At 32.5% G+C, this 23997-nt stretch overlaps 3 protein-coding genes and 1 non-coding gene across 4 annotated transcripts; 3 read left to right on the top strand and 1 right to left on the bottom strand.

Moving 5' to 3' along the window:
• The first annotated feature begins 3039 nt into the window (after window positions 1-3039).
• LOC116115819 lies at window positions 3040-4687 on the top strand. The gene is made up of 5 exons (XM_031401953.1): window positions 3040-3106; window positions 3402-3490; window positions 3596-3692; window positions 4155-4209; window positions 4299-4687. The coding sequence occupies exons 1-5, from the start codon at window positions 3040-3042 to the stop codon at window positions 4477-4479; spliced, it is 489 nt and encodes a 162-aa protein (XP_031257813.1). The 3' UTR covers window positions 4480-4687.
• A 4753-nt stretch (window positions 4688-9440) lies between these two features.
• LOC116115818 (F-box protein CPR1-like) lies at window positions 9441-10598 on the bottom strand. The gene has a single exon (XM_031401952.1). The coding sequence runs from the start codon at window positions 10596-10598 to the stop codon at window positions 9441-9443; it is 1158 nt and encodes a 385-aa protein (XP_031257812.1).
• Window positions 10599-20921: 10323 nt separating this feature from the next.
• Window positions 20922-23142, top strand: LOC116115817 (putative pumilio homolog 19). Its single transcript, XM_031401951.1, has 6 exons — window positions 20922-21096; window positions 21248-21797; window positions 21885-22047; window positions 22134-22297; window positions 22380-22635; window positions 22755-23142. The coding sequence occupies exons 1-6, from the start codon at window positions 20922-20924 to the stop codon at window positions 22881-22883; spliced, it is 1437 nt and encodes a 478-aa protein (XP_031257811.1). The 3' UTR covers window positions 22884-23142.
• Window positions 23143-23824: 682 nt separating this feature from the next.
• On the top strand, window positions 23825-23898 carry TRNAT-AGU. Its single transcript has one exon. It is a non-coding gene; the product is annotated as a tRNA-Thr (tRNA).
• Window positions 23899-23997: the final 99 nt, after the last annotated feature.

Below are 23997 nucleotides of genomic sequence, written 5' to 3'. Positions count from 1 at the left end.
ATATGTATATTCAATATCTTTTTTCGTATATTTTTATTATTATACAAAGTTGTCTCCACTTGCCAAATTTGTGATTCCGTCACATTTTATATTATTTGAAATAAAAAAAAAAAACGTTTCAATAATTTTAAAAAATTTATAGTAGAAAGTAGGAAATACTGATCAATTTGATGGAGACTAAAATCTACTCCCTTTTTTTCTTTTTCTTTTTTTCTTTTTTTCTTTTTTTTTAAATTTATGAGTATTCGTCACCAAGATTGTTGAGTCAATATTATGAAATCAAAAAGACTTCTTTCACAAGTCAAGTCTAACATGCTTGACGCTTGGGCAAAAATGGTGCGTTTGGTTTAGTATTTTAGATAGGATTTTGGGGATAGTATTGGGTTATTGGATAGGGGAGTATTACGAGGTAAATTTTAAAAATTTATGAAAAAGCCCTTAGGTTTACTAATTTAATTAAAGACCCTAACATATAAAATGACAAAAACACCCCCACCACCTGCAGTGCCAGATTCCGGCCACCACCGCCGGAATCTGGCCAAAAAATTTCGTTACGACACAGACCGGTCGGATCTGTGCCGTAACACGTCGTTATGGCCTTTTCCAGATCTACGGTCTGTTATGGCAGTCGACGACCGAAAAAGGCCAAACGACGGCCAAAGATGGCCGTCGTTGACCGAAAACGACGGTCATTTCTTTGGCCGTCATCTGGCCTTTTCCGGCCAGATTCGTGGTGGATCTGGCCGGAAAAGGCCACATCGGTGAACTTCCGGCCATTTCTGGTCGAAAGTTAGGCCGTTGTACAGATTCCGGCTATCACCGACGGTGGTTGCCAGAATCTGACAAGGTGGGTTGTTGGGGGTGTTTTTGTTAATTTTTAAACATTTTTTTAGGGGGTATTTAGTGAAATTAATAACCTTATGGGGTTTAAAAGTAATTAAAAAATAGAGTAATATTTCTGGAATAATGTGCCAAACATTATTTGGAGAATAGGATCCAAAATATGGATAAAAATATTAAGCCAAACACAGCATACTTTTTATTGATATTATTTTAAATCAATAATTACCTATTTATTTTAAATTAATTTATTAAAATTGTTAAAGTAAATGAAACATTATTTCATTGACCTACCATTTTACTTGATATTAATTAGTATAATATATATGTATTATATAAAAGGTATTATTTAATATACAACACAATATTTATACGAGCATTGTATATTATTAGTTAATATTATACAATACTTTTACTATTATATTGTCCATTAGTAAATCATGCTAATTGAATAAATAATTTAATCGATACTTTTAAAATACCTATACTTATCATTGTTATAATATGAAAAATAAGTAATAATAGTTGAAAATGAAAATTATATTAATGTCTCACATATAATTTAAATGAAATTCTCTATTTATAAAATAAAGAATACAACAAAACTTATATTTAAAAAAAAAAAAAAAACACGAAAACAATTTTCAAATATATAACAACACAAGTACACAATTGAAATTAGAGTTGATAGACCCTTAAAAATTCTCTTATTATTGATGAACGTCAAATTTTACACTATTATAAGTAGAGGTGAGTGGTTCCAAGTATCTTGTATTTTTTTAAGGAATCGAAACCGGCCGGTTCTTAAGATTTTGAATTAAATCAGAACCGAAACTTGAAACATAAGTTTCGGTTCCAATTTCGGGTAATCGGGCTAATTTTATTACCTCCCTCCTTTTAAAAATGATAAATGCACCCCCCAAAAAATACAAATACACCTTAATAATTTACAAAAATTACAATTAAATCCTAGTTCCTACTCGGGTACCTGGACCTCAGTTCCAGTTCTGATTCTCAGTTTCTACAGTGTTGGAATTAGAATTCTCGATTCCAATTTTTTAGAACCGAAATCGGACCCTAATAGGGTCAATTTTAATTTTACCCTTTACCCATACTCACTTATAGTTATAAGTTACCTAATATTATCAAATTACCTTTTTACCATTATTTCAACACCTAAAACTTTATGATAGAAGGATTTCTATCATGGAAAATGATAGAGTTACCGAAAAGTTTATATCAAATTTGTGCACCGAATGACGTGATAAAATCCTGACCGTTGATTAATATTAACTGATAATAAATCAACGGTCAGGATTGTACCACATCATTTAGTGCATAAATTCGGTGTACACCCGTCGATAACTGTAGCATTACTCTTCTATCATTTCCTGAACCTCAGATAAATTTTTGTTATTTTAACGTTAACTCAGGGAATTAACGTTATTAACTCTTTAAATTATTAAAATATCGAGTATATGATTTCTTATAATTTTTAAAATTTACTTTATTTTTCTTTTTAAAAATAATTATTTTTTTTATCCACCATTATCTCCATTATTAACAAAACATATATCCAAATTTTCCACTTCTCTCCAGTTGCTTCAATTCTCTCGAAGATTTATCCCCATCCCCCTCCTCGCAGCTACTCCCATAGAGAACCCAGGTCAGTTTCTCTTCAAGTGTTCCATTTCTTGTGTTCAATTGATTTCTCCATGACACCATTGACTAAAGCTTGAATTTTTGCTGAGTTGAATCATTAAGTGTATATATATGTGTATGGTAACTGCGCAGTTGCTTTCTGAAGCAGTTGTTTTGATTAAAGTTTCAACTCTTCACTATAATCTCTAAAGTTGTTTTCTTGAACTGGGTTTTTGAGTTCATGTATATATCTCAAAGGGTTTTTATTCTATTGAACTTTAGGTGATGTTTAAGATGACATGAAAATTGAGGTTTCTTGACTTTTTCAAGTTCAAACATTTCAGAATACTGTATTCTTTAATTCTCTGGTAGTTCAATGCTGTGGACTTTGAGAACTTAGAGGAGATGATGCAAAACATTTGGTTGATTGGAACCTTGGTTTGGAGTTGCTATATTTATTGCATCCAATGTGTCCATTTTGTCAAGATGCAATCTTTGAGTCATCGGATGTAGTTGAGCTTGTTTATAGAAACCTGGGGTCTTGGGGTCCTATCAGAGATGGGTTTTTTTCGTGGGGAAGAATCTGAAGATAAGAATACCAAGGATGAAGATCATGATGTGGTGTGTGAAATGCAAGAAGTAATTTAGAACTTTTTAGAAATTTTAACCAATCCAATGTGTGTTCACTAAAAGATGGGTCAATCTAGTTATTTATTTGGCATGTTTACATAGGTCCCCTTGCATTAGATATGACATATCTAAATTGTGAACAACACAAGAAATGCATTAAGATGAAATTTATAGTGGAATCCAGCATCACCCGAATCGCAGCTAACAAAAGCTATCCAACTTTTGCAGGGTCTGAGATAGGAAAAATATGTTGATAGCATTAAAGATGAGTATGCCGGCTCCATAAACAGGCATTCGTTTAGAAGATAAATCCAATGGTTTTCCTTTGGCTTCTTGTCCTCTCTCTGTCTCTAAACCATCTTGGGTGGTTCGAACTGAGGCAAAAACTTGTCTTTTCTCAAAATCATTTATAGAAATAGAAACAACCATCAGTACTGAAAGTAGTGCCATGTTTTATGTTGTTAATTAATGCTGTTTATTGCAGTCGAATGTTCGGAAACATGTAAGGAAAAAGCCAGATCCACCATGTGTTGTCTGCCAAGGTACCGGACGAGTTGATTGCTTCCATTGTTATGGAAAAGGTCTCTCCTCTTTCTGTGGGTTTTAATTTGTGAAATTCTTGATGCCATAGTAATTTTTTGCTCACCTAATTGGTATAAGAATGTCAAATCTTAATCAAAAAGTCTACCTCATCCATTCTCCATTTTTAGTTTATGTTCATTGACACTCGATTGGTGGGAGAGAAAAGGAAATTCAGAAGGAACAAAAGAAAGAAGTATTTCCCTTTGTATTTGTATGATGAAATGAAAGCAGGGTTATTCCTTCCCTTGTATTTTGCTCCTATTAATACAGAGGGTAGTGATGTTTAATACTAAAGAATAACAAAGGGAGTCAACTTGTTGAGTCTTGTCAATTTAGCATTATTTTTAGTTTCAATTTTGTGTTTATTTATGCTTGATTTGTATCAGTTTTCAGTGCTTGCTAAGCTCTGTGATTTTCCACTAAAAACATAAATTAGTTTTTAACATACCGTGATATTGTAGGCAGGACAAACCACGTCCATCTAGCAATGCTTCCCAAAGGAGAATGGCCAAAATGGTGTGTTATTGAATCATTTTTGTTACCTATATTTCCATTAGTAAACTGCATGGTTGTCACACAATAGTGCCAATCCGAACCGTTTGCAGGTGCAAAACTTGTGGTGGTAGTGGCCTCGGCTACTGCTCCCGTTGCCTTGGAACTGGGGAGTACAGGTCTAGAATGGGTTTCCATTTCATGAAGAAGGATTCTGATGACAAGAAGCCCAAAATTCGAGCCAGCCAAGGAGCACAAACTGCAGCAGATCGATTTCTTTTAGGAGAGCAATAGGACGCCAACCAGGAAATATGAAAACTGGATACACAGCTTGATACATGTCATAGGTTTGCAAGTACTAGGAAAACCTCCAAGCCTTCTCTTTACAATATAGATTGATAGATTAATATAATTTATGTTGTACTTCTTCAATGGAAGCAGTATTTCCAGTTTCGAATCTTAAATTCTGCACAATGCTAATTGAATTTGAGGCAGGTTTTCACTGTCTTTGCAATATAGACTGGTCGATTAACATTAATATTATTGTATGCATAGTATCTGATAACTTTTTTACTTTTGCACACAAATTAACACGCAAGATTGAGGGACTCAGAAGCTGAGAAAAGGAGGGAATGTGAAGGTGGGCATACACAGAAAGTTGCAAAATGATATATTAGTATCAGAGAATTTATTATAAATCTAGTTCCACAATGCGGAGGTATAAAATCAATGGATAAGAAGGTTATTTTATTCATATATTACATTCATAGAGAATTCGACCATTCAACTACAAGAAGATTCATAAAGGTGAGTGAATCCACCCTTCTCTTAGTTATTTTTTCATCTTCTCTATTTGAATAATTCTCTATTCTCCTTCTATTTACTGAAAGAAAATGCCAAAGAATGACAGGAGAAAAGCGCCAACCAAGGATTCAGCGACAGGCATGGTTGCGGCTGATTCACTAGGAGCAGCAGCTGCTGGTGTGGGAACTGATGCAGAAGGACCTGGAGCTGGTGCAGGAGCTAACACATCCTTCTTCGCCATAGTTGCGGTCATGGAGGCAGCTAGGATGAGGACAGCGCATAAGATCATCTTCATATCCATGGCGAAAAGGTTGAGTAAATTGGTAAAATAGAACTCGAAAATGAGATCTAATCACCGGAAATGCGAAGCCTTGGAGATGAAGAAGTGAGTAAAGGGTTTTTCTTATTTGCAATCCTGAAGAGAACTATGGGGTGAAGAGGGGTTATATAGGGAGTTTGCTGAGATTTTTTCTGGTTTTTTGAGGGTTGTGTGGATGAATTTGAATGAGCAAAAGCTGGCGAAGGGTGTGGTAATGTTAGGTAATTAATTACACTAGGCAGCTATTTGTAGTTCTGTGATGTTCAATTAGTTACTTGTAAAAGCCTTTTTTAGGTTTTATTTTATATACTCCTTGTGGGATTTTTTATTTTGAGCATACCCCTTTTTATTAAATATCCTTTTTCCTTTATAAAAAATCCCCCTTTCTCAGGGGATTTTCAATAATTATAGAGGGGTTTTTGATAGTTTTTGAAAATCTTGGTTGTGCTAAGATTAAACAATCTCATAAAGGGGTGTATCAAATAAGCCCAATTTTTTTTAATTGAATTATATGATAATTAATCCGTAATTAGGAAATAATAATACTTAAATTACCTTTGTTGATCATTTTAAGTAGTGGCTGTTATCGGCCTTTGAACAAAACAAAATCCAAGTAACAAATTAACGTTGAACCAAATATAATAGGATCTTGAGATCCTAAAGGCTCGGATTTGATTAAAATTTATAAATTAAAAATAACAAATAAAAGACTATGAGTAATAATTTTAAAGTCAATAAAAAATTTTAATAAATGGACACATCAAGGTATTGATAATTCTTTTATTACTTCAGCAGGTTACTCTTACACTCCAATGATTTCCTTTATATGATTATCAAAGAGTAAAAAATTATAGTTATTAAAAAAATATCCAAAGATACCTTGTATGAACCCTTTAAATAATAATTATTACGGGTTAATTTTATTCCGTCTAACTTAAATATGAGTGTGTTTGTCTCAGCTTATGAAAATTAGCTTACAAGCAACAAGTGCTTGTAAGTTAATTTTAACTTATAAGCATTTGAAATTTTAAACAATTATGTGTTTGGTTAAAGTACTTATAAGTGACTGATAAATAATTGACGTGTTTGATAAAATATGGCTTATAAGTACATTTTATTATAAAATGACTAAAAATGGTACTATATTAAACAAGGGTATACTATGAAAATTTAAAATTAAATAAGGATAATGTGGTAATATACTTTGTCAAATTAGCTTATAAGCAGAGTGCTTGTAAAAAAAAAAAAAAAANACTAATCTTCAAAGGGTGTTATCACACAGCAACCCATCATCGTGGCTTTCTAGATAAATCATGGACAAATGTACTACCTTTGCACCTAGTAGAGAATCGAACATAGGATTGTGAGTTGGACTATTTGCAGCTCTAACAGAGTTATGAAAGTGAATATGCTTAATAACATATATATGATAATACATAATAATTCAATTCTACGAAAAATGCGTTTAATATGTTTCATTTTAAATGATTAAAATATAATAATATACTGAAATTAATACAGAAAAATACATATAAAATTCTAAATATTATTTATCTATAATCGAATTAAATATAATTTCTAAGAAAAATAAAAATAAAAATAAAAACAGTTAATACTACACTCACAAACACTTCTCACTAATTTTCTCTTACAAATGCGACATATCAGCTCGTAATTGGTCAGCTCGCAATGGTCCTGCCTACCTAGCAATGGATCCCGCCTATCCAACCATGGGTCCTGCCTGACCAAATGCAAACTACCACATCAATGTTTTTGTGATAAAATTATGAGAAGTGTTTTTCAATATATCTTTTTTCAAAAACTAAATTTCATTTCTAGTTCAACACATATACTTAAATCCAAAAAAAAAATCAGTAGTTCTTGTTTGTTTAATGAATCTTGTAATCTTGAAAACCAGTTCTAAACTGATTCATATTCCTCTACAGCAAGGAATTCAATCTTCTCTACACTATATAAACCCAAACGTTTTTGTTTTTTTCAATTGACTTCATGTTCATTGGTTGCTTGGTCTGCAAGTTTCATTGAAAACACTGAGCTACTGCGGCTTCTGATTCCTGAAATTTCTGTAAATTAACAACAATGGCTTCTGCTAATGCCCCCCAAGAAAGCCTCTTGCTTTCTCTTTCTGGTCATGGCTCTTCAACTTCAAGAACCCATCAACCAAGTCCCATGCCACCCACCCACTATGACTCCTTCCTTTTCACAAAGTATCTGAACTGTTAGTTGATTTTAGGATAGAGATTCTTCTTGGACAATTCAATAAGGTTTTGATATTACATTTCAGGAAGAGCCTCTTTCTTGTGCTAATTTGGTCTGCGACATACGAGGATGAAATTTACTTGGCTCCTTCAAAATGTCTTGATTGAGGATGTGTATGTAAGTTGCTTAGAGAGTGCAAATTTCCTCTGAGCTTCATGTGTAGTATACAGCCTTTGTATATAGCTGGATTGAAGAAATATCATATTGGCATCTCTTCTTTAAGGATGAAAATTGTTTAGCAAAACATCTGCTATATTCATGAAGAATTTGGTTCATTCTGCTAATAGTGCTTTTGGTATGCGCCTCTAACCAATGAAAATACTTGATCTTTAGTGAAAAGCATACATTGGACAGCTCCTGCTTCGGACTAATTATATTCTTAATGCTTAATTATTCTTGCGGGATGGAAATTGATACTGTAAAGAGCACTGTAGATATCGGAGATGGGCATTCTTTTAAGTTAACAGGGTGATAGGAAAAAGCCACGAACATTCTGTGAAAGGAACAAATGTGAAGAATGAAGAGAAAATTGGTGGAGCTGGGAATAGACATTTACGTAGTTACCATCATGCATATGATTTATTCTCAATCAAGTAGCTAAATTCTGTAAATTGGTTTTTGTTCTTAGCCTTAAAACATTCTTTCAAGTTACTCCTACCATCATTTTTCTCATATTTCCATACTCGCCCATCAATAGCCAAATGATTAGCCCTATATTGAGTGTTACCCTTTCCTAATTTGAAAGAAGAAATTCTATCTGTTGCAGCTGTATCCTGGCCATAGAAGAATGTCAGTAAAATATCGTCAAACCAGATAATAGAGTCTTTGTTTGGATTTTTAATGTCGAGGTTATATGTGAGGGAGCCGTTCTGCAATTTCGAGGTTTAATTTCAAGGATGAAAAGAGAAATGGTCAGATTTTCAACTTAATATTGCCTGTATAACAAATGTGTTTACTAATTCTCTATTCACATCCAATTATGATAAGCATCATTTAGCTCCACAAACTGGATGATCAATTATCAAAACCTTATAACAATTCATCAAATAACTAAACAAGAAGGATGTGTCTTTCAACTTCTTACAGTAACACAGTATCTAGAAGTGAAAAACTTGTAGTTTTCCCATTAACAAAAAATGAATTCCTCAATCCCATTTCATATTCATGCACATTGAAACAAATATGTCGTACTAAACAATATATCAAAACTTAAAACAATGTTCCTTTGATACATTACTTCAATTAGTATAATCAAATTCAAAACTAAACCAATATAGCAAAAAGGAGAGAACCTATTTAATATACATTTCATTGATGTCAGCTCGAGTAACTTCCTTTAAACAATAAAAATAAGGAAAGCAACAATTAAGTAATCCTTCTTAAAACTCTACCTTTTCCCCCCTTCTCCTTAGGCACTTTGTTCAGTTCCAAGCGAAGTAAGACATTTTATTTTTTAAACACATATGAGATTTAAAATATAAATGCAGTTGAATAGCAGATCTAAAATATATGTGCTGCTTCTTCTTCAGGTCATACCATGAGGTCTATTTCTAGGAGAAGTTCAAGCAAATGCAAGTTAGACCAGGGCTTCCTCTCTTCCTATTCTTCCATCATCACCACCTCAACAAAATTAGAACCAAAGCAAGTTCATTCATTCATGTTTTATCCTTGCACACAATAGATTAAAACTAATAATACAAATGAAAGTAAATATCTCTTTCTCTAAAGTAGAAAGTACAACCCCAACTTCTGGAGAAGCACAGCAATTGCAAATGTTCTACAACACTTTGAATCTTCAAAAAACAGAAGTGAAAATGTACTAATTCTAAGGATGTTTTTATATCTCTACCTTTTACACATCGGCTCTGCTATCAACACCGAGTGACTCCAAACTTTCAATGCATGTAGCAGCTTCAAAACCAATTGTGTGACGAGGTAAGGAAAATTTGTTGTCTTCTTCATCCCTCAAACCATACCAGACCAAAGTCTTGGACCCGACAGTTAGGAGAAGTTTTTTACCCTTATCCGTATATGCCAAAGTCCTAATATTGGTTTTGTCAGAGGCTTCAAACACAACTGAATGTTGTTTAATCCAAGTCCAGGGTTCCCTGTTTTTTGCCACCCATATGACAGCAGTGGAGGAATCCTCATTTGATGCACAGACACTCAAGCAATCTCCTAAAACCCCCAAACGGAGGTCATCATCGCTGTCAACATCTGGAACTTGCAGCAGATCAAATTTTTCCACACCTAGCTTAAACCTAACAACTAAGGGTTTTGCAGTTGATTCATTCATTGGTTTTGCAGTTGATTCATTCATTGATGCCAACCAATGTAAAGCACCATTTAGGAAACACCCATTCTTGGGAAAATCAGACACACCGAATGGGAAATCTCCGACCTTTGTCCACAAATTTGATTTTAAGCTGTAAACGTTTACATCAGTTACCAACATCTTACCATCCTTGAATGATTGGAAGATCTTGACTACCTTGTAGTCATTTGTCACCCCATCATGTCCAAATCCATGGCTAAAATGTTCATGCCCTCCCCGAATCTTGCAGTCCCTAGGCTCGGGTAATATTTTATACTCTCTGGTGAATGCATTCCAGAGAACAAGTCTAAATTCCACATCACGATAAAGGCAAATTAACCCATTGCAACAGCCCACAATTTCATAATCCCTGCTAAACCGTTTGCTGTAAACGTCTCTTAGTGCTTGATTATGAGAAACATCAACAGAACCTAATGTGTTAATCATCTTTTGGCCAAGAGGCTGACGGATCGACACAAACAAATGGAAGTTGTCGCTGTTTGTGTTGTTATGGTGAAGATACAACCTCCGAAAATCCTGACTGTTGATCAACCGACACAAGTGCGGTGATACACATTTAGAACGCATCAGCATCTTGACTGGAAGTCGTAGATTCACAAGCTCGATTATCAAATACTTATCAGATTCTGACATTTCTTCATGATTGGACCCAGAATTTTGACCCAAGACTTCCATAACTTTTCAAGAGCTAATTGATATTGTGAATTTCAAAACGATCAATTGTGAGGTCCGACCTTCCTGTCACTGACAAACAGATAATCATTAGTTAGCTGCTCTGTTTCAGGGCTCCGAAAGACAACAAGAATCATATAACCCAATTGAGTTTACCTCCTAATAATACTGTTATTATAACTATAAAAGATATTAAATTCATTATTTGCGGTAGGTTTTGCCATGGCATCAAAGTCATCAAGTTTAACAAAGATACGTGAGAAATTGTTATTTGGTTCAAGAAAAGTTACCCTAAAAGAAAGTTCAAGATCATACCTGGTCAGGCGCTCTCCTCCTCCGCTCCACAATTTCCCTGTTCCCGGTCGAAGTTATTTATTTTCAGCTGAAGCGAAATGGTGAGAAATTCTTGATTGTTTGGGAGGAATGAATTAGATAGGTGAGAAGAAGTTGTTTGTTTACAAAGAAAGTTCCAGATATGTAGCCTAGGGTTTGCAAACTTCCTTTCGGCTTAATGGATAACTATGTCCATCCGAAGCCACAGAGTTAGCTACATGGTTTTTGCGGCAGGTACAGTGTTAGATCCAAAGTTGATTCCCGCCGCGGGCAACACACATTCGGCAACGAAGCTATTTTTTAGGAAATTTCCAATTAGTCCCTGAAGATTTTAAATATGGAAAAGCACCCCCGACAAGGCTTACACGGATATACCTGCGCGCGGGAAAAATCATGTTTGACCTTTTCTTGTTTCCAAATCTACCCCTGCCTTATTAGATTGACCAGCATGAAATATTTATTCAACCAACTTAATATTATTTTGCGGCTATATACGAGAAGTATATTTTAATTTCACATTTTAGATGTGCAGTATCCTATGTTTTATTATTGTTTAATTATTAATGAAATTGCATATCTTTTTATTATATTGATATTGTGAGTAATTTGAAAAACATAATGCTTTTTATATCTATCAAAGATGATACTGGAGTCTTGAAACTTTATCTGATTAATCTTTGCCGTTGCTTGCAAACTTATATAGATTAATTGAGAATTATTGTAATTTCAATGATCAATGCTGGCTATACTTTTAATTTAAATCTAGAATAAATTATTTATAGAATATAGTGATGAGCAAAGGGGGTGTTTATCTGAGCTTATGAAAATTAGCTTATAAGCAACAATTGCTTATAAGCTAATATTAACTTATAAGCATTTGAAATTTTAAACAATTATGTGTTTAGTTAAAGTACTTATAAGTGACTGATAAGTATTTGATGTGTTTGGTAAAATATGGCTTATAAGTACATTTTATTATAAAATTACTAAAAAATGTACTACATTAAACAAGAACATACTATAGAATTTTAAAATTAAACAAGAATAATGTGGTAATATATTTTGTCAAACTAGCTTACAAGCAAAGTGCTTATAAGCCAAAAAAAAAAAAGCATCTCCTGCCCAACTTATTTTTTTTTTTTTTGCTTATAAACTCAAAAAAATTATAAATAAACAGGTCAACTTAATTTTAGAGCTTATAAGCAACTTTGACCAGCTTATAAGCTTAGACAAACACCTTAATTAGCCGTTCTAGAAGCCTAAGGTCATTATGGTCATATGGTAAATGTGTTTAAACTAAGAAAGTAGGGCCCCCGCAACACACTTGTGCTCATGTCTAATTCAGTTGCTCATATTAAATTTCTTATGTTCAATGTTCTCTTAACCGTAAATATCAAAACAAGCTTACTCTTAACCGTAAATAGGTCAAAATTTGTGTGACAAAGGCTATGTGTGTATTGTGTAACAACCATAAACGGGGTTAGGTCAATATTCTTATTAAGTCGCTCTCAAAATTAATATATATATATATATATATATATTTTTTTTTTTTTTTTATTTTTACTTGTAGGAGAAGTTATTTCACTCTTCGTTGGATACGTTAGATCCATCTAGACCGTGAAGATCATTAGCTTTAAGCACATGCAATCAGACCGGGACTCCCTCTTGCTATTGTTCTATCATCAACACTTCAACAGTATTAAAATCACCATATAACTGAACATAACATTATTAATTTTCATTCTTTTTATGTCTCTAATTAAATCCTAACACAAAACTTATAGCTTGATAAAAATATCCAGAAGTAAAAAACTAAATAGTTTTCTAATAAACAAAAAAGGAATTCCTCAACCTCGTCTCCAAACATGCCATATAAAACAATGCATCAACTTTAAATTTTACTCAACTTAGCTAACAAGTACAAATAATAAACCAATATGGCAAACATCAGAGCAACTATTTAATTAATTTCTACAATATCAGCTAAAGATTTAGGGACAATCCATGCCAATCATATGTCAGATTCAAGTGGCTATTTATCAAGATTTCATATGCCCAAAATGTGACAGCTGCACAGATATTTGGTCAAAATGAAGGAGTTTGATGTGAAGGCGACATGGACAGAGCTGTGTGGTGGGTGAAAGTTCTGTCAACACACATGTTCATTCTTATCTTATCCTTGCATATGGTAAATTAAAACTAAGAATGCAAATGAAAGTACATATCTCTATCTCTGAACTAGAAATTACAAACCCATATTCTTGAGAAACACAGCATGTAAATGAGAGCCTATTCAGGTTATCAAAATGTTCTACAAAAAATTTGTATAATATATTACATTTTAAATTATTAAAATATAGTAATATACTGAAATTAATACAAATATTATTTATCTATAATCGAATTAAAAATAATTTCTAAGAAAAATAAAAATGTATCATTCTTAGTTCAACACATGTACTTAAATATGTAGTTATCCGTAATTCTTGTTTGTTTGATGAATCTTGTAATCTTGAAAACCAATCCTAAACTGATTCATAGTCCTCGACAGCTAGAAATTCAATATTCTCCACACTATATAAACCCAAAACGATTCTGTTTTTTCAATTTACTTCGAGAACATTGGTTGCTTGCTCTGCAAGTTTCATCGAAAACACTTCTGATTATGGCTTTTGCTAATTCCCCCAAAGAAAGCCTCTTGCTTTCTCTTAGTAATCTTTCTCTTTCTGGTCATGGCTCTTCAACTTCAAGAACCCATCAGCCAAGTCCCATGCCACCCACCCACTGTGACTCCTTCCTTTTCACAAAGTATCTGAACTGTTAGTTGATTTTAGGATAGAGATTCTTCTTGGACAATTCAATAAGGTTTTGATATTACATTTCAGGATGAGCCTCTTTCTTGTTCTAATTTGGTCTGCGACATACGAGGATGAAATTTACTTGGCTCCTTCAAAATGTCTTGATTGAGGATGTTTATGTAAGTTGCTTAGAGAGTGCAAATTTCCTCTGAGCTTCATGTGTAGTATACAGCCTTTGTATATAGCTGGATTGAAGAAATATCATGTTGGCATCTCATCTTTAAGGATGAAAATTGTTTAGCAAAACATCTGCTATCTTCATGAAGAATTTGGTTCATTCTGTTAATAGTGCTTTTGGTATGCGCCTCTAACCAATGAATGATGGATGAATAATGTATATGATTTTGTAAGGCTCAAACTGACAGCTAATATCAAGAACCAAGGGGAAACCAAAAGCAGGTTGAGGATGTAACAAACAGAGACCTGAATTTTAGTGTAAAAAAATGAGTCATAAAAGAAATCAGAATAACGAAAAGGATTTATCTAGCTCTAGCCAATCCTGAAATCTGTCTTAGTTGTGCACGTTGTGAAATGGTCCCAGAATCAGTCAGTCAATCTGATAGCATCTTCTTAAACCTCTTGGTAAGCAAGCGACAATCTTGACCAATAGCTGTATGTTTTCTTTTTTCTTTTTTATAATTTTATCTTTTATTAATAAAATTTTTAGACAATTCAAAAAAATGAATTGCACACACTCGATGTATGCGTCCCAGTCTAAGATTATGGAAGTACCGAGCATTTATTGCTACTGTGGAAAAAAAAAAAAGGTAAACGGAAATCAGAATGAGGAAAAGTATTTATCTAGCTCTAGCCAATCCTGATATCTGTCTTATCTGTGCTTGCCGTTAAATGGTCCCAGAATCAGTCAATCATTCTGATAGCATCTTCTTTTGAGTTTTGACAAATAGCTGTATGCTGTAATAGCTGTATGTTGTGAAATGGTGTCCGCCCATCTCATAAAAACGAAGCAAAAGCAAGGTTGCCTAAGAGTGAAAAAGTTAAATAAAGATGATGATAATAACGGGGCTTAGAAACGTCATGGAAGTTAGCTTACATGACAAGGGTCAAAGATATTTGATTTGAACAAATTACAATTAAATAAATTATAATAGTAGGTTGAAATTTGTAATTTTGTTTTGTTTTACAATTAAATAAACTATATGCATTATTTTTTTAAAAATATTATATTTATAAAAATTGTATACAAAATCTTTACTATAAAGTGACGATGAATTAATATAAAAATTAATTTAATAAATTCATGTTAAATGATAATAAATGATAAAACAATGTAAGAATAGTGTCACGTCAGTCACATCACTTTTATGGATGACCTTATTTTTTAAAGTATTTTTATATCTACAAATATGTCTCTACACAATGTATAAATGCATCTAATAATCAATTAACGGATCTTCATTAATAAATACTAATTATCGTATACATTAATAACATCATTTTGTCATTTAGATTAATAATGCTACCTGTCACGATGAATTTATCAACTAATTCCAATGTATTGGGTGTTATAAATTAAGATTTAACTAGTTTTAAATGTTTTTGAACATATTAACATTATATTATTATATATTAATTCTAATAAATATTGTAAATTAATTATAGAACAAAAAAACTCATTTACTAGCAGTAGATGACAGTCTTACAATATTTGAGTAATTTTCAATTTTCAATAAAAAATATGAAAAATATTTTTTACCAAATATGGTTTTCTAATTCAATCTCAATTTTATTGGTCTATTACTAGGGGTGTTCAAAAGCGGTTAACCGAACCAGTTCACCACTTTTTTTAACGGAACCGGTTTTTCGGTTTGGGAAAATTTTTGAACCGAAACCGAACCGGTTTGGAGGGAAAACTGGTTTTTTGGTTAACCGGTTTTCCCTTTTTTTTATAAAACTTATTTTTTTTATTTTTTTTAAATTAAATTGTAAATATAAATAATACATATCCAAATAAAAATTAGACATTCATATATATCCATTTACCACTATTAACAATACATTAAAAATATTATTATTATTTATTTAATATATAATATTTATTTTTATTTTATATATATATATATATATATATATATTGTAAAACCGGTTCAAAAAACTGGTTTCGATTAACCGTTTTTTATTTTTTTTCGAATCGATAACCGAACTGAAAATTCAATTTTTCGAATTTTTTAAATCGTAATTGAACTATTTTTTTGATTAACTGATTTTTTGATTCATTTATCGATTTGATTACCGATTCAATTCGATTTTTATATTTTTTTGAACACCGTATCTATTACCTATATGTGCTTTAATGCCATAAAATAGATATTGAACATCAGATATTTAAATCTTTTAAACAGATTTCTCTTTTCTCGGTTTCACCGCGTTAATTATTAATATATATTGAATGAAATCATAACTAACGTGGCAGTCTTACGTAGTCACATCCCAAAAGGATAAAGTCTGGGACGTTGGGAACGCACGTGATGGGTCCAATGATTAATTCGGACATTTTGGAGCGCTTTTGGAATGGTATTGAACTGAATACCCGTGACTCTCTTCCTCCTTTGCTCTCTCTCTCTCTCTCTCTCTCTCCTTCCGTCTAATAACATTTTCCTACACCCATTTTCGACCCTATTTCACTCAATCACCAGGACAGTGACTATACAATCAATCCACGCGGCATGGTGGGCCGGTTGTTGGTGATCAAGAGCTATTTCTAGATATTATCACTCTATCGTAATATAATAAAACCTCATAGTTGATATTTTATATAAGAATAAATTTTATTCAGTCATAAAAAAATCTAATCCTAATGTAAGATAGTTATAAATAAACATAAATTTTATATTGTAATAAGTTATAATTTTTTTAATTTTTAAAAAGTTGCCTCCATATAATATATGTTATATTATATTAAAGGTGTAAGATAAAATAAAATATTTATCTAAAGTTATTTGGGATAATTATTTATGTTTTAGAGCTGTTACTATATCTTTTAATTTACAAATGCGTAATAATTTGCTAGCATGGACACTTTCTTGTTGAAGCTAAAATATTTTTAGTTTCTCAAGCATGTTTAGAGAGTTTTATGTCACGAAACTTTTTATATTTTTATCCTATCATTGTCATGATTATTTCATTTATCTTATTGTCTAAGTACAGTAATGATTTATTCTTAAGTTAAAACATACACGATTTGTTGCTCATTTGGATGATCGAGTAAGATATTAATATCCATTCTATTAGTGTAATGAAGTTGTCGAATCTGATCACTCAATTCTGTAATGATTATTTTATTCTCTTTATCAATTTCATTTGTAACTTGTAATTTATCAACATCAGGGATTCTAATTTTACAGTGTTTAAAATAATTAATAATTGTATATGGCTTTATATCACGTTATTTTAACATGTGTCTATTATTTATATGAAGATTTAAAAAAGTCATTTCCAATACAGCATATTGATTTTGTGCCTTGATGAAATAGTATTCACTAATAAAAAAAACATATATATATATATAGTCTGTCATCTTTCAAGTTTAGTATTTTTGTTCTTTTCAGATTGATGCCAGATGGATCAGGTAGTGGACAGGACACATGAGGAAGTCAGAAAATGGAAGGTACAAAGGGTGGCTAAATTTCGTCGGCATTAGAACCATTAAAATAAAATAGAGTTTTAGTAATGAGAAGAGAAAAAGATTATTTATTTATTATAGTTTTTTTAGTATACCGAAAGAACAAACTGCCCTCCAGAAGTTAAATTTAGAAGAATTTATATTAACGGTGGGGGGAATTTTTGATGATTTTCATCAAATTTGAGTGCATATCAACTAAGTATTTTAATCCTAGGAAAACTGTAATTCTATTTAACTGCTCATATCATAATTAGTTGAGTATTAATTAGGATTTTATTTTGTTTACTTGATTAAGTAGAATTAGGATTCTTATTCTATTTATATACATATATAAGCTTTGTTATTTCAGGTTTCAACAACAATATTTCAGAATTTTCTTAGACATTTATCACGGTGGAGTAGTGAATCAATTGGCAAGTGGTTTGTTAATTTCATTCTTAATTATTTAGAATGTCAAAAGTTTGTGAAGATTTAATCATAGATATACTTTTGAGATTACCGGTAAAGTCTCTTCTTCATTTTAGATGTTTGTCAAAGTTATGGCGTGATTTGATCGATAGCAAGTATTTCATTAGTATGCATCATCAACAATCCATCAAATCCAACACCAACATTCATCTGATCATTGAGGAAGAGGAACATCTCGATAATCTCTACTCATATTTGGACTATTTTGACGATGATGGTCGGGTAAATAGATTATTAACAACAATAGACAACCCAATGAAGTGTTCAACAATAGGCTCTTGTACGGGGATGTTTTGTTCAATAGTTGGATGTTGTAATGGGTTGCTTTGCATTAACCATTTTGATTTTGGTCATGTTTTATGGAATCCATTTACAAGGCGGCATAACAGGTTACCTACTGCACCTGAATTTGTATTTGATCCTCTAAAGAGAATGGAGCTTCACTACGGATTTGGATATGATCATGTAAATGATGACTATAAAGTGGTGAGAATCGTTCAGAGTTTTGATCAAGATAATTTTAATGGCAAATATTATATTATTTGTATTCAAATTTGTGTTTATAACATTGTTTTAAAACCCGGACCGGAGGGCAATCCGTTTTGTTGTCTGAGTCACAGGTCAACCAGTCCAACCGGTTGGACTGATGACGTTAGAGACAATTTTATTTTTAAAAAATTACTATTATCTCTCAAATTTTAATATATTACAAAAATCTCCTTAAAAATTTTAATTAGTCCCTAAACTTTTTATTTATTTTAAAAATACCCCAAAAAATAACAATTAATCCCCAAACTTTTTACATATCTCCAAAACACCCTTATAAAACCGCAATTAACCCTTATAATTTTAAAATATTATAAAAAACCCCTAAGACCTGAACCGGACCGGAGAAGCTATCAGGTCCTGATCTGACCGATCTGGTTTTTAAAACAGAGGTTTACAATTTGAGATTGAATTCATGGAAGCGGATTGAAGATTATCCGCCTAATAATGACTAATGAGATAGTAGCTCAATCTCTCATGGTCCAGTTTCCGCTCAGATCATCATCAAATGCTGCCGCTCATGGTCATGGACTATCTCAACTAGTAGTTTGCAAAATGTCTCTTTTCAGACTCTAAACCATGGATTAGATCACACCCAATTACAATATCATTTTGCTTACATGCTCATATCCAAATCCATAGTCAGCTATTCAAAAACTGAATTCCTCGATCCCATTTCATATTTACTTTGATACATTACTTCAATTAGTATAATCAAATTCGAAACTAAACCAATATAGGAAAAAACAATATAGGACTATTTAATATATACTTAAATATGTAATTATCCAATAAAAAATCCATAATTTCTCTTGGGACAGGGTTGTTGTTTGGCCAACGGCTCGACAAGGTTGTCGTTGGTGGAGATACAACCTCTTAAATTCTTCGCTATTTGATTGTCTTGATTGTTAATCGTAAATTCTTGATGGTTGATCAAGTGAAAAATATTTTTTAATTACCTCCAACATCTCAAATGAATATTTAGGAGTAGAAATAAATATAGATTATGCTTGCATTTTATTTTTCATTTTAATATATATATGATCAAGATAGGGTAATGTTTCATGTTTCATTAATTCATGTTTTATACGATTGTTTGAAGAATTGAAAAGGATTTCCCATGCAAATATTTAATCCATAATTTTTCAGAATTCAATAAGAAATTACCACTTTCATCCTTTTTTTCGTTTCGGCTTGACACTTTGACCCCCAAAATCAATTGCTTTAGGCTATCTAAGTGAATATGCCTAATAACATATAAATTAATTAAAAACATTATATTCTCAACACAAATAATATTAAATATGTTATATATATATAAAAAAATCACCAATATTTAAAAAAAATAATAATATGGGGTGCGTTTGGCTCCATTTTCTACCCATATTCCCAATCCTATTCTTCAAATATTGTTTGACACATTATTCCAGAAATATTACTATATTTTTTTAATTACTTTTAGACCCCTTAAGTTTATTAATTTCATAATACCCCCAAAAAAAGTTTAAAATTTAATAAAAACACCCTCATCAACCCATATTTGCCAGATTCCGGCAACCACCGTCTGTGGTAGCCAGAATCTGTAAAACAGCCTACACCACGACCAGAACTTGCCGATAGTTCACTGATCAAAGAAATGGCAGTCGTTGATGGTCAATGACGGCCAAATCTTGGCCATCGTTGACCGAAAACGATGACCATATCTTTGGCTTTTTTTTATCGTCGACGGCCTTTTCTGGCCAGATCCCTGGTGGATCTAGTCGGAAAAGGCCATATCGACACGTTACGACACAGATCCGACCGGTCTGTGTCGTAACGCAATTTTTCGACCAGATTATGGCGGTGGTGGCCGAAATCTGGCACTGTGAGTGGTGGGGGTGTTTTTATCATTTTATATGTTGGAATGTTTAATTAAATTAGCAAACCTAGGGTTTTTTTTATAAATTTTTAAATTTTACCTCGTAATACTCTCATATTCAACTACCCAATATTATTTCCAAAATTTTATCTAAAATAATAAACCAAACGCACCATATATATGTTCTACCAGTAAAATTCAATTAAACAAAAAATGTGTATAATATATTACACTTTAAATGATTAAAATTTAAAATATAGTAATATACTGAAATTAATACAAATATTATTTATCTATGATCGAATTAAAGATAATTTCTAAGAAAAAAAAAATGTATAATACTAAAGTTCATTCCTAGTTCAACACATATAATTAATTATGTAATTCTCCGCAATTCTTGTTTGTTTGATGAATCTTGTAATCTTGAAAGCCAATCCTAAACTGATTTATATCCTTGTACAGCTAGGAATTCAATCTTCTCCTCACTATATAAACCCAAAACGATTCTGTATTTTCAGTTTACTTCGTGTACATTGGTTGCTTGCTCTGTAAGTTTCATTGAAAACACTCAGCCTACTGCTGCTGCTTCTGATTCCTGTAATTTCTGTAATTTAACAACAATGGCTTCTGGTAATTACCCCGAAGAAAGCCTCTTGCTTTCTCTTATTAATCTTTCTCTTTCTGGTCATGGCTCTTCAACTTCAAGAACCCATCAACCAAGTCCAATGCCACCCATTATGACTCCTCCCTTTTCACAAAGTATCTGGGCTGACCACTGTCCCAGCAATACTGGAGGTAACCTCTAACGGACTTGAAATTTGTATCTTTTCATGTTCTGTGTGCTTGAATCTTTATCTACGTGTGTAATTTTGTGTAAAGATTTGATTTTGCTGAATGAAGTATGTCAAGAATTGATTTTATTTTATTTTTTTTAATTATGTGATAGGGGCAAATCTTCAATATATGCCTTGGAATCTTCAAGATGATACTATGAGGGTGAATTTGAATTCTGGTTTTGGAGTAGGTTCTATGTCTTTTTGGGGAAATCAAGAAAACCCCTTTGGGCAGAATCTGGGCAGTGCATCCCTGGGAGGGAGAGGTTATATGTCGAATGATTATAATAGTTTGAATTTGTACAATAATGGTATGGCAAGTCAAGATTATGTTGCTAGTCATCAAGAAAGTCTGAGTAGTAATGAAGTTAGAGGTATAAATGCAGTTTTGGGTTTGGAAGATTCTGATATTATTTTGCTGAGTAATGATCAATGGAGCTCTGAGTACCTTCAGAAACTACTGTGTTTGAAGGATTCCAGGATTGTAAATAAGATGATGGGGGTGGTTTATAGCTTCCCAATTTATCTGATGACTCACCAATATGGACACCATCTGTTTGTGAAGCTGATTGAATCATGTGATGAGGAACAGCGTGGACTGATTACCACGACAATAACGTCAGATGACGAGTTGTTTTTGACAGCTTCAGTCAGTAAATTTGGGTAATGGTCCTGAATCTGAAACTTCAGTCATCTATTTATGGTTGTACTTGTCCAGGACTGATGTCAGTAGTTACTTGTTTTGTGCAGTTCACTTTGCATCAAGAGGCTGATCAAAAAGCTAGTGGGATCACCCCTCATTTCGCTGGTGATTTCTGCTTTACATCGAATATTTAAAGACACAATGCTTAATGGAAAAGGATCTTCTGTTATTATATATTGTTTAGAGACTCTCAGTGATCAGCAAAATGAGGTACTTTCACTTCAATGGAGCTCAATCATGGTTACTGTCTTTTAGATATATTAGCTGCAACATGACTTCGTCTTGTTTGGTTCCAGTTACTATATGTTGCAGCCATAAATCACTTTAGAGATCTAGCCACCCATGTCGTGGGATGTATTTCGTTTAACAATTTCATTAATGACATGAGAGGTCCACACAGAGCACAACTTCTAGATTTAATATCTTGTCATGCTGCATTCCTCTCAAAGGACCCTTCAGGGTAAAGATCACTTCCCATTTTAGTGTCAATATTAATAATTTCTTGGCATATTTTGGTGCTTAACCAATGGAAAATTTTCCAGGAACTTTGTTGTGCAGCATGTCTTAGAACTTAGAGATCCTATCTTGACACAAAAGATATGCTTTATCCTTAGAGGCAAGTATGTGGAACTCTCACTGTTAAAATATGGCAGTCATGTAGTAGAGAAATGCTTGAAATCTCCAGGGATGGCACATTATGCAGTTGAAGATTTTCTGAAGAGCAGAAGCCAACTTTTTCACCTTGCCAGGCATAAATATGGAAACTATGTGATCCAAACAGCACTTAAAGTCACAAAGGTATTATTTCCATCTTGAAAACTTATTATACCTCTGAAGATCATACATTGAAAATTAAGCATATATCTAATTTAGAACTTTTAATTCATCTTTTCTGACTTCTCCTTTCAATTCTGCAGAGTGAAAATATTTCCCTCCATAGGAGACTTCTTCATGAACTCCGAGATTATCATGATTTGCAGTTTGGATACGGAAGGAAACTCTACAACCTGATTGCTGCTGGAGTACCAGTTGGTGGGAGTGTGTGATGTACAGTCTTGGAACAAGCCCCAATCTGTTACCTGTCCTTGTTTATATTCAAAATTATGAACATTATATGTGTTACCATAATAGGGTCCTGTTATTTGTCTCTGTTTGTTGTTCTATACTGAAATGTATAGGGATGGCAGTAATTTACCTACAAGGGTTGCAATTTAAGTCGGCCATCTCCATTGTTCTGAATGGTATTTTTGTAGCCTTGTAGAGTCTTTCTTTTTTGTCAGATGAAGTGGAGTTTATGTTCATTCTAGGTTTTTAACCCTTTGAATGGTTAATAATGAATTTTGTTTAGTTGTGAATTAGTCTTTGTTTTCATATTGTGATGAACTAAATTTCTTGCTTTTGCAACTTCATTGTTCTCTTGGCTAGCCAATTCTCATAACCTAAGACCAAATTGCTTGTGAGACATGTTTAACATTTTTAAAACGGGTTGTTATTATTTAACCGTTGAGAGATAATGAAGTATAAAACGTATCCAAAAACCGTCTAATCATTCGGATCCTTATTGTACAGTCTATAAATTATACGCTCTCTATTTGAACTATAACAACTTATTTTAATTTTGACTCTTTTAGTTTTATCTCCAAGTAGTACATATATAAAACTTTGTCGAGCCTTTCCTAAAACATAACTTCAAATCTGAGTTTAGTATATAAATGAACTCGGAACATACCAGTAGGAGGTGCTTTAGTAATTAAACCTTCATAAATCTATTCATTACCATTTTTGTTCAATAAGATATCAAATGGATGATTGACTCATTCCATACTAGAATTAATTGCAGGAAATATATATATATATTGCATTATCATTTACTCCCTAATCAAGAATTAAAAAAAAAACTCTACACTTTCTGCAAGCGTGGGTGAAATAACTCCTTTCAAAAAAGTTAAATATAATAATTTAAAAATAAAATGCCAAAAGGCAGCAAGCTTTCGTAGCTCAGTTGGTTAGAGCACCCGTTTAGTAAGCGGGAGGTCTTGAGTTCGACTCTCAACGAAAGCAAACCATCACTTTTCTTCAGGGTTTTTTGCTTTGCCCGTAAAGCAATTTTTATTTTTTAATGTTTGAGCAAGATGGTGCTACCAAACTAAATATTTAAGT

Source organism: Pistacia vera, unplaced genomic scaffold (assembly GCF_008641045.1).
Source record: "Pistacia vera cultivar Batoury unplaced genomic scaffold, PisVer_v2 Contig754, whole genome shotgun sequence".
Classification (NCBI taxonomy): domain Eukaryota; kingdom Viridiplantae; phylum Streptophyta; class Magnoliopsida; order Sapindales; family Anacardiaceae; genus Pistacia; species Pistacia vera.
Note: the sequence above shows the minus strand (reverse complement) of the source record. Positions and strands in the feature narration are given on the sequence as shown.